Raw genomic sequence first — 14172 nt, forward strand, 5'->3', positions numbered from 1 at the left:
TTTCGTATTCCTTAATTTTGATTTAATTTATGCATAAAAATAAATATGTATTTTTTCTTCTAAGTTTTTCATAATAATTGTATACCTACTTTTGCATCTTACCTGTATATTAAGAAGTCCTTAAAAGAAGTGTTTAGTTAACTGCATAATAATCTTAATTTTTATATTTGTATTTATCGGTATGAAAAATAAGATTCATGTAATCTAAAACAAGTAATAATAAGGAAATCGATTTTTCAAGATTCAGTAATAACTATAAACGAGAGTATTGTTTATAATTTAAATGATATAAACGATTGTATGACTAGATACAAAATAGATTACTCTTGAAAGATAGAATAAACTCATTTAACATCATTGTTCAAAGAGAACAATGATGTTAAATGTTTCTGTCTTAAGATAAATTTCTCGAAATCATAACATTTCAAAATTTTCTGATTTTCTTTACAATCATTCAAAACTTTTAAATTACTTATTTACAATACGCATATCGGACAATTTCGAATTTTATCATTATTTATTCTATCAAACGCTTAGACAAAGATAAAAATTAATGTGATTTTCAACAACTATGTACCATACGCTCTTCAACACATTCAAGATTGAAAAATTTTAAGTAAACTTATAATAAAATTATTAATAATATATTAACTATATTCTTCATCTGAGTATGGGTTCTTAAACTTCTTTGTTAGGTAGAGGGTCTACCTAACAAAAAAGTTTAAGAACCCTTTTGACAGTCTGGTGATGCCCACGGTGTAATGTCTTTTACGGTTTCTATTGATGAAAAATAAAAGATACAGCTAACACTATTGTGGGTTGTCGCCTAGATTTATAACTGAAGAAAATGTTAGATTTCAGTTGTAGGTTACTAACAATAAAGATTGTAATTTTTCTCCATCTAAGTTGACTGGCTTCCTGAAATCTATCCATGGTCCAGTTGAGAATTTATAGACTCCAGATTAAGAATTCTGATCTAGAAGAATATTTTCAGTTTTTCAAATTGTTTTAAAATTTTTTTATTTTATTTTTTCAATTGATGATCGTGTATTTTTATGATTTACGAGATTTATTTTTATATTAACTAATTTCCTTAATAATTAGAACTTAGCAAAAACCAGCTTGGGTCTTAAATCAGATTAATTGGATTTAAAACATTGATTTCTATTTCTGCTTATTTAAACTTTTCTTAAATTATTTAGAATTATGTGTATTTTAATTTAAACTGGGCGGCCATTTTCATTAGATTAATTTTTAAAAAATTGTTTTAATTTAAAATTCTTTTGTGGCTTGATGATTCTGTTCAATTTTAAAAATTGAAACTTTTTATTCATTCTGTTTAACAAAAGAATGAAATTTCTAGTCAAAAACTTTTAACTGATTAAGATTGTTTATATTTTCTTAATGGAATAACAAAATTTTAATACATAAAAGGTGTATATCAACGATTACATCTACTTTCTGGGTAATTTTTCCAAATAAAATAGATATCAAATTATTTTTGAAAGGTTTTAGAATGAATACAATTTAAAAAAAAAACAACAAAAACAAAATTCTTTTTAAAAAAATCTTTTCTGGAAAGTGTTTTTAATAAAACTTTTTCTTGAAAAATTGTTATAATAGTAATTTTCTTAAAAATATATTTTTTTTTATTTCTATTGAATCCATTATATTTGAAGAAATATCAGAATGATAATCATTAAACTACAATACATTGCTGCAGTAAAACCTGTTCAAAGCGAAACCTGCCTAAGCGGAAAAGGTTTTTCGGGAGGAACGATTTCTTTTATGTTAAAAAAAGAAACCTGTTCAAAACGGTAACTTGCCATACGAAAAAAATATTCGGTACCGTGCGATTCCGGTGTACACGGTTTTACTGTATATGTTTTTAAATTAATTATCTGAATATCTATTAATTAATCCTCTGAAGCGTACTAACTTATTGATAATTAATTCTCAAATGGAGAATTTTGAACAAAAATGTCAGATGAACACGAGTCCAATTTTTAATTTGTAAATTTCTGCAGCTATTTTAATCCTAAGATGGACAAAATACTTTAGCACAAGATGAAGAAAATCAAGAAAAATGCAAAATTAAGTGATTGAAAGTTACTATTTATTGATGAAATTCCAAGTGCTGTGCAATGGTTAGACTAGATTTCAGAGTATTTCATTTTTCGACAGCATGTTGACAATGCGTTGCATTTATGTTATTCCTAATGTTTATAATGATGCTCATAACGTCTAATTCCTTTTGTGTTTGCACTTTTATGATATAAACGACATTCATTCCGAAGCACAAAAATCTAAAATTGTATTAGGCAATCTCGCAGTGATGCCTGGCAGTTTTTTTTTATCTGAAAATATTAAGAATTGGACTATGTTTATATCAAATTTTTCTAAAATTGTCTTCAGAAAATGACTCCGTAAGTGCAAGTAAATTTTGGTGAAGCATCTATATATTCTTTAATCTCTTCAATCCATTTAACGGATTGAATCCTCAATGTATAAAGATGAAAAAATCTCTTCTATTTCTGACAAAGTTCTGTTGTTAGAGGATTTTTTGATGACTGCATCCAGTTTCTCCTCTGTGTGCCACGACATGTGGCTGTAGTTCTCTTAAACAGAACCAATAGCGGAAATCAGCGGTGACATTCTTGGGGCATTTACTGTACATATGTGTACAGGTCTATCCAGAAGCAGAAAAGAAGCAGTTGTAATTTGGATGCTTGTATATGTGTAAATGTATACACATAGTTTGCAATTGCTTCTTTCTCTAGTTAAATAGATACTTATTTTATAAGGTATGTAACATTACATAAGAAGAGACGATTATTAGAAAGCTTCATTAGACCCTTCGTTCAGTAAAATCAAAATAATATATGCATATGTAGTTATTGTAATCAGATAATGAAAAAATAAATTATCAAATTATTATTTAGCCAGCCTGATTAAAGTGTCTGTAGAATTATCATAATTTTTTTATTATAATCTGTATTTTACATGATTTTTACATTTAACTTATTACTTAATTACTTCATTGATTGTAAAATGTTCAAAACTGAGTTTCTTCTCCTTATAATAAAAATAATTTCTAATTTTGGAAAATACTTTTCTCTTTAAAAACATTTTCTTTTCTGTATAACAATTAAATTAGATACAAATTATAGGAACGTTTGCAATAGGTAATAGACTTCTTTTCAAAAATGTTTCGGTTTCTAAAATATTATTTGCTTTAAAAATCTGGCAAGGGCTCTTGCTCTACTTTCTCGGCACTCGAACTGGAAGTTAAGGGGACCATTAGGAAGTCTGATAACTTTCAATTATACTAGGATTTAAATTTAAATAATAAAAATTTAGAAGGAGTAATTTTGTGGAAATATGATAAAAAAATTACCATTTAAAAAATATTTCAATTTAAAAAACACTGTAATACTAGCTCGAAAGTTAAAATTGTGTGTGGCACCGTCTGTTACGAGACGTTATAAAAAAATAACTTTTATATTATTAATTATTATAAAAAGGCAAAAAAGCTTAATTTTGAGGGTAGAGACGAGTTTTTAAAGAAATTGTAAATGTCAATAACGAATAAAATTTGTATTAAAACCGACTCCACTCGAGATATGATCCTTGACCTTCTGTATCTCTCTAATCTTTCGAGTTCCATACTCCAAAATTTAAAAGCATCATTGTCTCTTACAAATTACCACGCCGAATTTTGTTCCTTAATCTGTACCCCATCCAGAAATATTGAACGAAACCAATAATTCAAAAACCCGGTAGGTCAAAAAATTATAGCTACTTTAAAATTAAAGTAGCTATAAGTTGGTTATTACTAGAGCCGATAATTTTCGCTTTTAGCGAATTTCTCAGCTATATTCGCCTGGAATGAGCATCTTTCAATTAGTACTAATTTAAAAATCCGGTCTCAATATGACTAAGTTTTTTGGCGAAAATCGGCGATTTTCACCCTAACTGGCGAATTTGGCGATCAGTTTCCCATGTGCTTCGTGCAAAGATGTGTAGAAAACAGTCAATTGAGTTTAAAATTGATTCCGTGATTAAGGAATTAGGTGGCAATATATTTCGCCGTATCAAAAAAACAATTCTCTGTGTTAAGTGCTCTACACACGTCAACTACGAACGTCATACAATTAAGAAACGACTTTCGGAACATCTCAACAGTGCAAAACACAAGAAACATAACACGCTACAGTCACAAACGCTGTTGTTTAAAAATGGAAGCGATTTTGATAAAGAAATGGTTGAAGCATTCACCAGTGCAGATATTCCGCTTGAAAAATTAAATAACGAAAAACTGAGATTGTTTCTCGAGAAATATATGAAGAAGCCGATCAAAAGTGTTCCAGGTATTTTTTATTGTAATTTGTTTTTTTAATGAAACGTTTATTTTATTGAAATTGATGCTGCTGTTCGCGATTGTGTTCATAATTTAGCTGAAATATGATTTTATTTGAAGTCTCATTGCGTTATTTATTTTTTTAGCACTGCGGTCACATCAAAAAACTATCTTCAACTCAGTAACAGAAAAAAATTAAGGACGAAATTAATGGACATGATGTCTATTTCATTGTTGACGAAGCTAGTGACAAAGTGCAACGTAAAGTGGTTAACGTGCTGTAGGAAAATTGAATGGCGAGAAAGCAAAATCAATGTTAATTGATGTGGCATTTCACTCAACAGTTGACGACATTATAATACAAGAATGTATACTCAACGTGTCTAGAAAATTGTGACTAAATGATTTAAAATATTCAAAACCGAAGTTAATAGTGGCAGATCGAGCAAAATACATGATGAAGACAGTAAGTGAGATTAAGAAAAATTCATTGATTTTTTCAAATGTACATGACGTCACATGTCTCGCTCATGCCTTACATAACGTTGCATTTAAGATTCAGAATGAGTACAAATTAACAAATTCGCTTATATCAGAAATGAAGAAGTTTTTGTGAAGTCAAGAGAAAGACAAAATGATTTTAAGAATGCAATTGGAGTTAGTAATCTTCCTCCAGAACCAATTGTCATTCGCTGGGGGTCTTGGTTAAACGCTACAAAATACTATGTCGATAATTTTGATACTGTTGAGCGCTTCATTTTGAACTACAAACAAAAATCTCATTCAAGTGCTAGAAATGTTTTGGTGAAACTGTTGCAAGAGAGGAAAGTTAACCTCAAGAAAGAATTATTTGATTTCCGTAATCTCGTCAAGCTATCAAATATAATTTCACTGGAAGAACAAGGACTCAGTGTAACTAAACAAGCCGAACTAATTGAAAATAAAAAAGAAATTGTTTCTCGTTATCCTATATTTTCTTAAAAATTAGAAAAAGTTTTGTCAAGCAATCCTGGTCTTATCAAATTTACGTCTTTTGATATGAATTTAAGTGATAAAGTTAATAGCGAATACGCTCCTTTAGTTGCAGTTGAACGTTCGTTCTCATCATCGATATTGAGCGATCGACGTCATAGTTTAAGCGAGGATTATTTGAAATATCTAAGTGTAATTCGTTTTAACTCGTTTTTTAAATAAATAACTGGCGATTTTTTGGCGAATTTAAGGCAAAAAATTGGCGATTTTAGGCCCAAAAACTGACGAAAAGCTTTCGGCTCTAGTTATTACTCTAAAACGTATATTCGTAGTGCTAAATCCTCAACTATATGTCAAATTGGGCAATTAAAGTATATAATTTATTGTTTTATTAAAATTCGTGGTGGTATGGTATATTTGAATTTAATAGTAAACTTTTTAAAATTGTAATAGAATTTTTATTTTATTTTAATACTTGTAGGTTTTTCTTGTTTTATTGTTAATGTGGGGGAGGAAATCAATTGTCGGATAATTTCTTACTGTAATTAAGATAAATAAATAAACAGTTAAAATGTTAAAATGATATAACTTATATATGTTTAATTCAATTGCTTAAACATACATGTGAAACGATGAATACTTTAAAGAATAAAATCTTTTGTCGTGATACATATTTACATTTATTCTTATTCAATGATACCTGTACTTTGTTTGACAAAAATTTTCATAAGCATAAAAATGATTTGTATGTATACAAAATTTTTAAATCACTTAAGCATGTGATAAAATTAAATAAACAAATAGATATATTAGTATATAAGTTTTTTATTACTTAAAATTAACCTTAATAAATCTAACCGATAGATTCTTCTCTCTCCAGTTATTATATTACATTGTTATAAATTTAAAAAAATTAAAACGTATTAATGTTCAGAACTGTACACTGTAATAACTCAACGCTGTTGTACTTCAACAGTTCATTTTTCTGTATAAAAACATAACGACGTCTTGACAAGCATTGTTTTTTATTGACTGTACAGTCATAATTTTTAATATATTATTTATCTCTTTTGTTACACAAAAAAAGCAATAGCTTCTTTCACTGCATCATCACCGTGGAAGACTAATGGTCTTCCGAAACAAGTATACTTAGAACATTAATTTTCTTTATACTAATTTTATTTTCACTTTTTCTCCTGAAAAAAGCATTCGCCACATGTCTCCGTGTGTATATATCACCGCAAACTACAGAAGCAAAGTCATAAGTTTAGCTCTTTTTTATGAGAAGGTTTAATTTTATAATATTTTTTAACATTTATGATCGTTTCTCGTAATTTTGAAGATTTTGAAAATCATGTTGGCTATTTTATTTAAATTAAATTCGATCAAAATATATATAAATATTTTAATAGAAGAAAACATCTTTCTTTTAGTTTATTGGACAATGTAAAACAGCTCTGTGCTACATTTTTTAGTTAGTTTGTTCTAGATTAATGTATTCTTATTGTTGAAAAAAAAATCTAGAAACGAGTTTTTTACCTTTTCCGGCAGCATTTAAAACTGCGTGTGTGGTGCCATCTGTCACAATGCTTTATTGTAAAAACTTTTTATATTTTTAATTATTATAAAATGGAAAAAGCTTAATTTGAGGCTAGGGATGTTTTATAATTAAAAAAATTCTAAATGCTAATAACGAGTAAAATCGTCATTAAGTCCGACTCTACTCGAGATACGAACGCGATCACCCTTTATCTCTCCATCTCGTCGACCTTTAACCACCAAAATTTAATAGCATCAATTCCTCTAATATATAAATTTCCCTGTAAAATTTCATAAATTTTTGACAAAAAGCACAGAAGTTATTATGCTTCAAAGAGAGTGAACAAAATTATTCCCCCTACACACACCAACATTCTGTATGTATATACAGAAAAAACCCTCAAATTTATTTTGCATTTTTCGACGTTTGAAAGACCCAGAGTCCAAAAATGTAAAAATTTTGGGGGGCTTTTTTTGACCGCCATACTTTCTCTCAGTAATACATAGCAGAGCTGGGAAAATAATTAAATATGAAATTTTAATCAACTTTACTTCCTCACCTACACATGCTCCGAAAGAAAATAAGATATTTAGTATTGTATCAGAAAAGGTCATTGGACTGTACGAATTTTAAAATGATAGGCCTTGTGATTCGTGTTTCTAAAATCCTAATGGGCATTATTTTATAAAGAATGAGAGGAAAAACTCAAGAACTTGCTGATGTTCAATTTTCTTTCGTAAAAATAGAAGTATGACCGAAGTCATTACATGTTTGAAAATGATAGAAAAGAAAGTTCTAAATCATCGAGGAAATCTGTTTTTTGGGATTTGTAGATTTTGAAAAAGATTTAGATAATGTTTTTTACAAGAAATTGTTCGATATATATTATAAGGAAATTTTAAAAAGTCTGTATTGAATCCTGAACAGTAGTGATAAGGTGTAGATTCTTGTAGAGAGAGAAAAGAAAAGGGGATGCTGCATGTTTCCTATCTTATTCAATATTTATTTGGAATGGATCCCGAGGGAGACATTAAAGGATGTAGATGAGGGAATCAAAATTAACGACGGAAAGAGATTTCAACCCTGAGATGTGCATATGATATGATGGTAATGGCAGAAACAGAGAGATAAGTTTGCAACACTTGCTGAAAAAATTGAAGAAATGAGAAATATATGTTTGATTTAAGAATAAATGCGAAAAAAAGGAGTGTTTGTCGAGAAAGATCATCCTAGACTTAATATCAAATGTAATGGGAAAAAGTCTAGCGGGGATGGAGATATTTGAATATCTGAAAAGTTTGAGAAACAAAAAAAAAACAAAACAAAAAAAATGGAATTTAAATTTCGACATCTAACGTGAAATTAGAAATGGGAAATCGGCATTTTATTAAATAAAAAACATAATCCCGAAGAATGGTTTTTTCAAGAAATTATTGATTGATTAATCTAGAATGTGATGAACTACCAAATGAGTCTTGACAGTGAATCAAAAGGAAATAAGTACGACTTTAATATTTGAGATATGGTGTTATGGAAGAATGAAAAGGGTAAATTGAGGACGCAGGATAGCGAATGAAGAAATGGGTGAAGTGAGAAAGTTATTGAGACCGATAATGAATAAGAAGTTAGATATATATATATATAAAGACTGAAAAGTGTATAATCTTTATATACTTGAAAATGTAACCAGTTAAACCTCTTTTAGAAAGATAAATTTCTCATAGCCATCCATGCATGTACTAAGCGGATTTTTAGACTAATACTTCAAATCTATCCTGAATTCCTCTAGATAGGATTCAGGATAGATGCTACGCTAAATAGAGACGGATTAAAAAGAATTGTTCATCGTATGCAACTCTACGTTATCATCATCATTATAACTTGAAATTGTTTCAAAGATAATTAGTTATGTTTAGAACAGTTCGAACTATGCTTTATTGGATTTCCATTGCGGTTTCAAGAGTGTATTTTATCATATATTTCGCATGAAGAGAAAATAAAACAAAATTTTATGAAAATATTAAAAATAAATTTTGTTAGTTTCGATTTTATCAAAATATTAATTTATGAAGATCTTTGATAAATAAAAAAAAAATCTGGAAAAATCAGTAAATATTATTATATTTAACTGTACTAATATTACACTAATTTTTAATATATTGCAGACATGGGCGTCAGCAGAGGGGGACAAACGTGGCACTTATTCCAAGGATCTAGTAAAATATTCCACAAATTAGAATCGTAAAAGTGATTGAGCTACGTAACTTTACACCCTCGAACGTAGGATGCTTTGTCTGTCTTTTTGTATTGATGCAATAATATATTCTACAATCTTCTTGTAAAAACCTCCAAAAATTAGTAAATAAGTAAATAAAAATTTATTGATGTAGTTATTCGTCTCAAGTTTTACCCCTCCTAGAAAATTTTCTGCGAATGCGCATGATTGCATAAAAATTATGAACAATTTAGTTGTGTTAATGGCATACTTACGCTGTTAATTTTTAAATATTCTTAAATAAAACCAATGTGTATAACAATCTTTAAAATAATCAATTTTTCTAAAAGTACCAGTATAGGAACCTAAAAGACACTGAATTTAGTCTATAAGTATGTTTTGTTATTATTGTGACAGATAAAATTGCATGAAACTAAGGTATGTAATAAATGTATAAGGACTATAATTCTCTAGATTAAAATATAAATTGCTAGATAAAAATAATTCTATTTAAATTAAGAATGTCATATAAATTTACTGTTTTCTTTCTTTCTGAAAATTAAATTTGGAATTTAATAAGATATACCAATAAATAACGTCATAAACGAATAAGAAAGATAATGAATGCATATAATTCTTTTCTCCAAAATTAATTTAAAATTAAAATTAAAGTAAATAAAATTTTAATGGAGGAAATAATTTGTCATCTAGATTGAAGGGATTTTTTTATTGTAAACAGTAATTCAATTTTCCACTTTTCAAGTCCAATTTTCCATTAGAATTTTTTATTCATTTTTTTAACGTTACAAATTCATAAAATTTTTAAAAAATAAAAATATTTTTTGTAAATAATGCTGTAGGGATATTAAAACATATACTTTATATATTTGTTTCTTTGTTCTTGTGACAATTTTCACTAGTTACAGTTGGAATTGTTCCTAAACAAACATAATTTGATATGAACCATGTTCAATGGGATTAAATCATAGTTCAAGGCTAGTTCACGGTTCTTAAAAACTCGCATGTCTTATGTTCGATTAAGCATTTATGTCAAGAAATATGCATTTATTTATATTAAACTGACTTTTCGGGTTAATTTTCTTATATTTATTTAGAAAAACTTACTGAAAATTACAGATATTCCGATTGTTTTCAGTGTCTACAACTTACTCATTTGTATAAATTAATTGTAATCACGCTAATTTATGTATTAAAGTTAAAATGAAAATAACATACCCGAACTTCTATGTTATTGAAAGTAAGGAATTTCTCCCGTTTGCTCTGCTTTCCTTTAATCTTCAGTTACCTAAAGAATTTGACTTGATTCCTAGAGTAATAGATTGAAAGAAAGTGCCGCTTTCTTCTTTTTTTCATTCTACACTCGAAGAACAGTGAAAATAGTGGAAACTCAGAATTCCAATGGAATGTTAATTGCGAAAGGAAGAACGGTGCAATCATTCAAACATAAATGGGGTTCTGTGTATTGATGGAAATAAAGTAAAATCGAAAGAATGAAACTAGACTAAGGTTACTATTCAAATATGGATTACTTGAGATGTTTGAAAGACGTGAAAAAACCAAGAAGTTGAATTACATTTGTAGTAGAGAAGTGTATTTCCGAATACTTTCTAGTTTTTGATGGATAAAATTTACAAACGATTGCTACAACAGACAAGAATAAAATATAAAAATTTCGGGGAGATATGCTTAAAAAATTTCTACTTTACTAACTTACATATGTACTGTACACTTCTTAAATCACTACAAATATTAATTATAATTTTTAAAATATTTTTAAAAAGTTCTTTTTATTAATCTCTTTTAAATTAAATCAACTTATGCTTAAATTGTACGAAAATAATTAATATACAATTATGTCTTTTATGTTTTTAAGTGTCCTGTTTACTCGTTTGATTCAAATTAATTAACGAACTGTAGCACGTCATGAATTTTATTTTCCGAATTTTAATGCATCGGTAATTTTAAATAGATTATAATGAAAACGGCCAGATATTTTTTTTAAAAATTATTATTAGGTACTTTATATGTTACAACTTTTTAATTTTGAATTCTGGGAATATTTTTATTCTGAACTCTTATAGAATACGTCCTAAAGTCAATATTCCCTCAAGAAAACATTCACTTATTTGAAAACAGAGCACATTCTTCTAATAAAAGAACCAGATTTAACTACAGCAAAAAAGAGATACTCAACAAATATTTTAATAAATTGTTTAAAATTCTTACATAATGAAGATACCTCCAGGAAGCAATTGTCTGCTTGAAAACACAAAACATTCCTCTAATAAAACAATTATTTTTAAGTATAACAAAAGAAAATAAATCTGAAAATGAGTTGCGTAACTTTTCCGACAAAAAAGTTAAAATTATGGTAGCGCCATCTATTTTCATATCTCATTAAAATATTTTTTATATTATTAATTATTCTAAAATGGAAAAAATGCTTAATTTTAGAGTAGGGGTAAGTTTTACTTAAAAAAAATGAAATGGTAATAACGAGTAAAATCTTCATTAAGTCCGATCCCTCTCGAGACATGATATTTTATCCCCCCCATCTCCCAATCCCTCCACCTTTAACCACCAAAATTTAACAGCATAAATATTCCCAATACACATATCTCCCTGCAAAATTTAAGACATTTTGGACAAAAAGCACAGGACTTATTAAGCTTTAAATTGGGTGAACAAAATCGTGCCCCCACACATTAACATCCACACATATAAGTAAAACCCTAATTTTTTGCATTTCTCGACGTTTCAAGGTCCCTTGAGTCCAAAATGTAAAACTCTTGGGGTCACTTTTGACCGATCGCCCTACTTTCTCTCTATTTTATCTAACACCCAGGAAAGTAATATACATAAGAAATATAGTAATAAAATACCCATTAATTTATGCCCACGAACAATAATATATTGTTACATTTGATTAATTATTATAAATAAAAAATATATTTGAAAAATTGATTAAAGCAATGATTGTGAATTTAAAGAATGCTATAGAATTTATCCTAATTTCAAAATTTAATTTTCTTCTTCGTCTACCAATGATTAGATTTGATACAGAAGAAATCAAATTAATATAAATTTCCATATAAATAATTTTCATACATACTGAATATATACAAACAAACATTATTATTTATATTACTTTTTAAATTTAATTTCCTTAAATATTTCTGTCTGAATTCTAATTTCATTTACTGTTCAAAAAATGGAAGAAAAAATTTTGTCGGAAATTATTATAATTCTTGATTAGAAATATGCAAGAGAATTGATTTTTTTTAAAAAAAACTTTAATATTTATTTTTAATATTTTAAAAGTTTTTTAAACGTATTTTACTATTAACTAGGCGATAAAATGCTTCATTAACATTGTAACGATATTAATAATCTCATTTAGTGTTAATGAACATTTTGATTTTTAATTATTTTCTACTTTTATAGACAAATTTCGATGCTGTCGAGTATTATAAATTAATTTTATTTTTATTTTTAAAAGTATTTATAAAGGAAACAAATTAGATTATTTATTATTTTATTTTTTACTAAAGTTTTCTTTGTATAAAATTTTACACTGAGTTAAATGACAAAGCATCCATCACATAGATGAGTTTATTCTTCGGGGAAAAATATCGCATTAAATCCTAACACGAGCAGATATTTAATTTACACAAGCAAATTATACGTCAGAATATTTGATTAGATTATTTTTATTATATATTTAATTAAAGTTCACTTTATAATATGTTTATAAAATGATTTAATTCATCTGTCTTCTGTAAAGTTATTTATTATAACAACTTATCTTTAGAATATTTGAAAGGTTTTATTGAATTTTACTATATTATAAAATGGAATTATATTTAGTAAAGTCTCGATTATCCGGTATAAAGGTAACTAAATGATAAAATGGTGAAGATAATGAATTGTATTTAGGAAATAGATTGCTGGATAGGTTCGGTATTGGAGTAAAATCCGTATAAAAATCTTTATTTATTCATTTTCATCCCTACTGTAATATGTGTGATTTTAGGGAAATAGGCGTAGTGCAGAGGGCACACAGGTCTCTATGAGGAGTTAAATAACTGGAGGAGGAGAACGACACTACTTGACGCTACACGCGGCTATAAATGCCTTTGAACAGGTTTCAGTCAAAAATACTTGAATTTGGTGATATCTGGTATTTAAAAAGTACAAGATTGAATAATAAGTAAAGCTGGATAAGCTTTATTGTAATTAATACAGCAACGTTTCGATTATTCGGCCTTTAGTGTTAAATACCTTCTAACAAATTATGTTAGAAGGAAATACTGTATTCGTGTTTGTAATGAATTTATACCTCTTAAAATTACATTTATTTCTTTTATTAAAATAACGTTATTTAATTACTGTGCAGAATATAAAAAAACATATCTGAAAGAAAAAAAGATCAGTAAATTGAACTAGAAAGCAGCAAAAATGAAAGTTTTAAAGTTCGTTATCCGACTTTTTTAACTAGATTATTTCCTCGCCATTTAAATATTTTGATAAATAAATAAATCTTTTTTTATGCATGATGCTCATTTTCTTTTAAATTCTGTCGAACTTTATTTATTTCGGTCGAACAAACGCAATAATGGGTTATCCCATTAACATTAAATGTATTTTCCTTTAATGAATCCAAAGAAAAACATGAAAATATTAAATCATTCAATTATTTTTTGAAAATTTCAATTTTTTAATAAGTGTTAAAGCATTAAAGTATGAAGACTTTGGCATAATATACTAATTTATTCTTTGTTGACAGCTTAAATTTATTGTATATTATTTTAAGTTATATTTAAAACAAACTTTAAATTAATTTTTTTTTCTTTTCAGCAATTGGTATGGTATTTATTTTTCAATTCATACAACTAGAAGGTGAGCAATTTTTATATATTATTATTTGTAGAATAAGCTTGATCAGTGAGAGGGGGCTAGACAACTCACAAATATGAAGCCTCACCTCTCTCCGAATGCTATAAAAATATACGAATAAAATTAGTAAAACAAATAAAAACAGACTTTTTTCATTCAATTATCAAA

General features: G+C 27.4%; 1 protein-coding gene across 2 annotated transcripts in view; it reads left to right on the forward strand.

Moving 5' to 3' along the window:
• LOC136974655 (neuropilin and tolloid-like protein 2) overlaps positions 1-14172 on the forward strand; it is a 79568-nt gene that overhangs the window by 44895 nt on the left and 20501 nt on the right. For both annotated transcript variants that reach the window (XM_067269589.1, XM_067269590.1), the window contains one exon: positions 13966-14007. In XM_067269589.1, coding sequence (XP_067125690.1) covers positions 13966-14007 — 42 coding nt within the window. The remainder of the gene's footprint in view (positions 1-13965; positions 14008-14172) is intronic.

This window comes from Centruroides vittatus, unplaced genomic scaffold (genome assembly GCF_030686945.1).
Source record: "Centruroides vittatus isolate TY-2023 unplaced genomic scaffold, ASM3068694v2 contig_352, whole genome shotgun sequence".
Taxonomy (NCBI): domain Eukaryota; kingdom Metazoa; phylum Arthropoda; class Arachnida; order Scorpiones; family Buthidae; genus Centruroides; species Centruroides vittatus.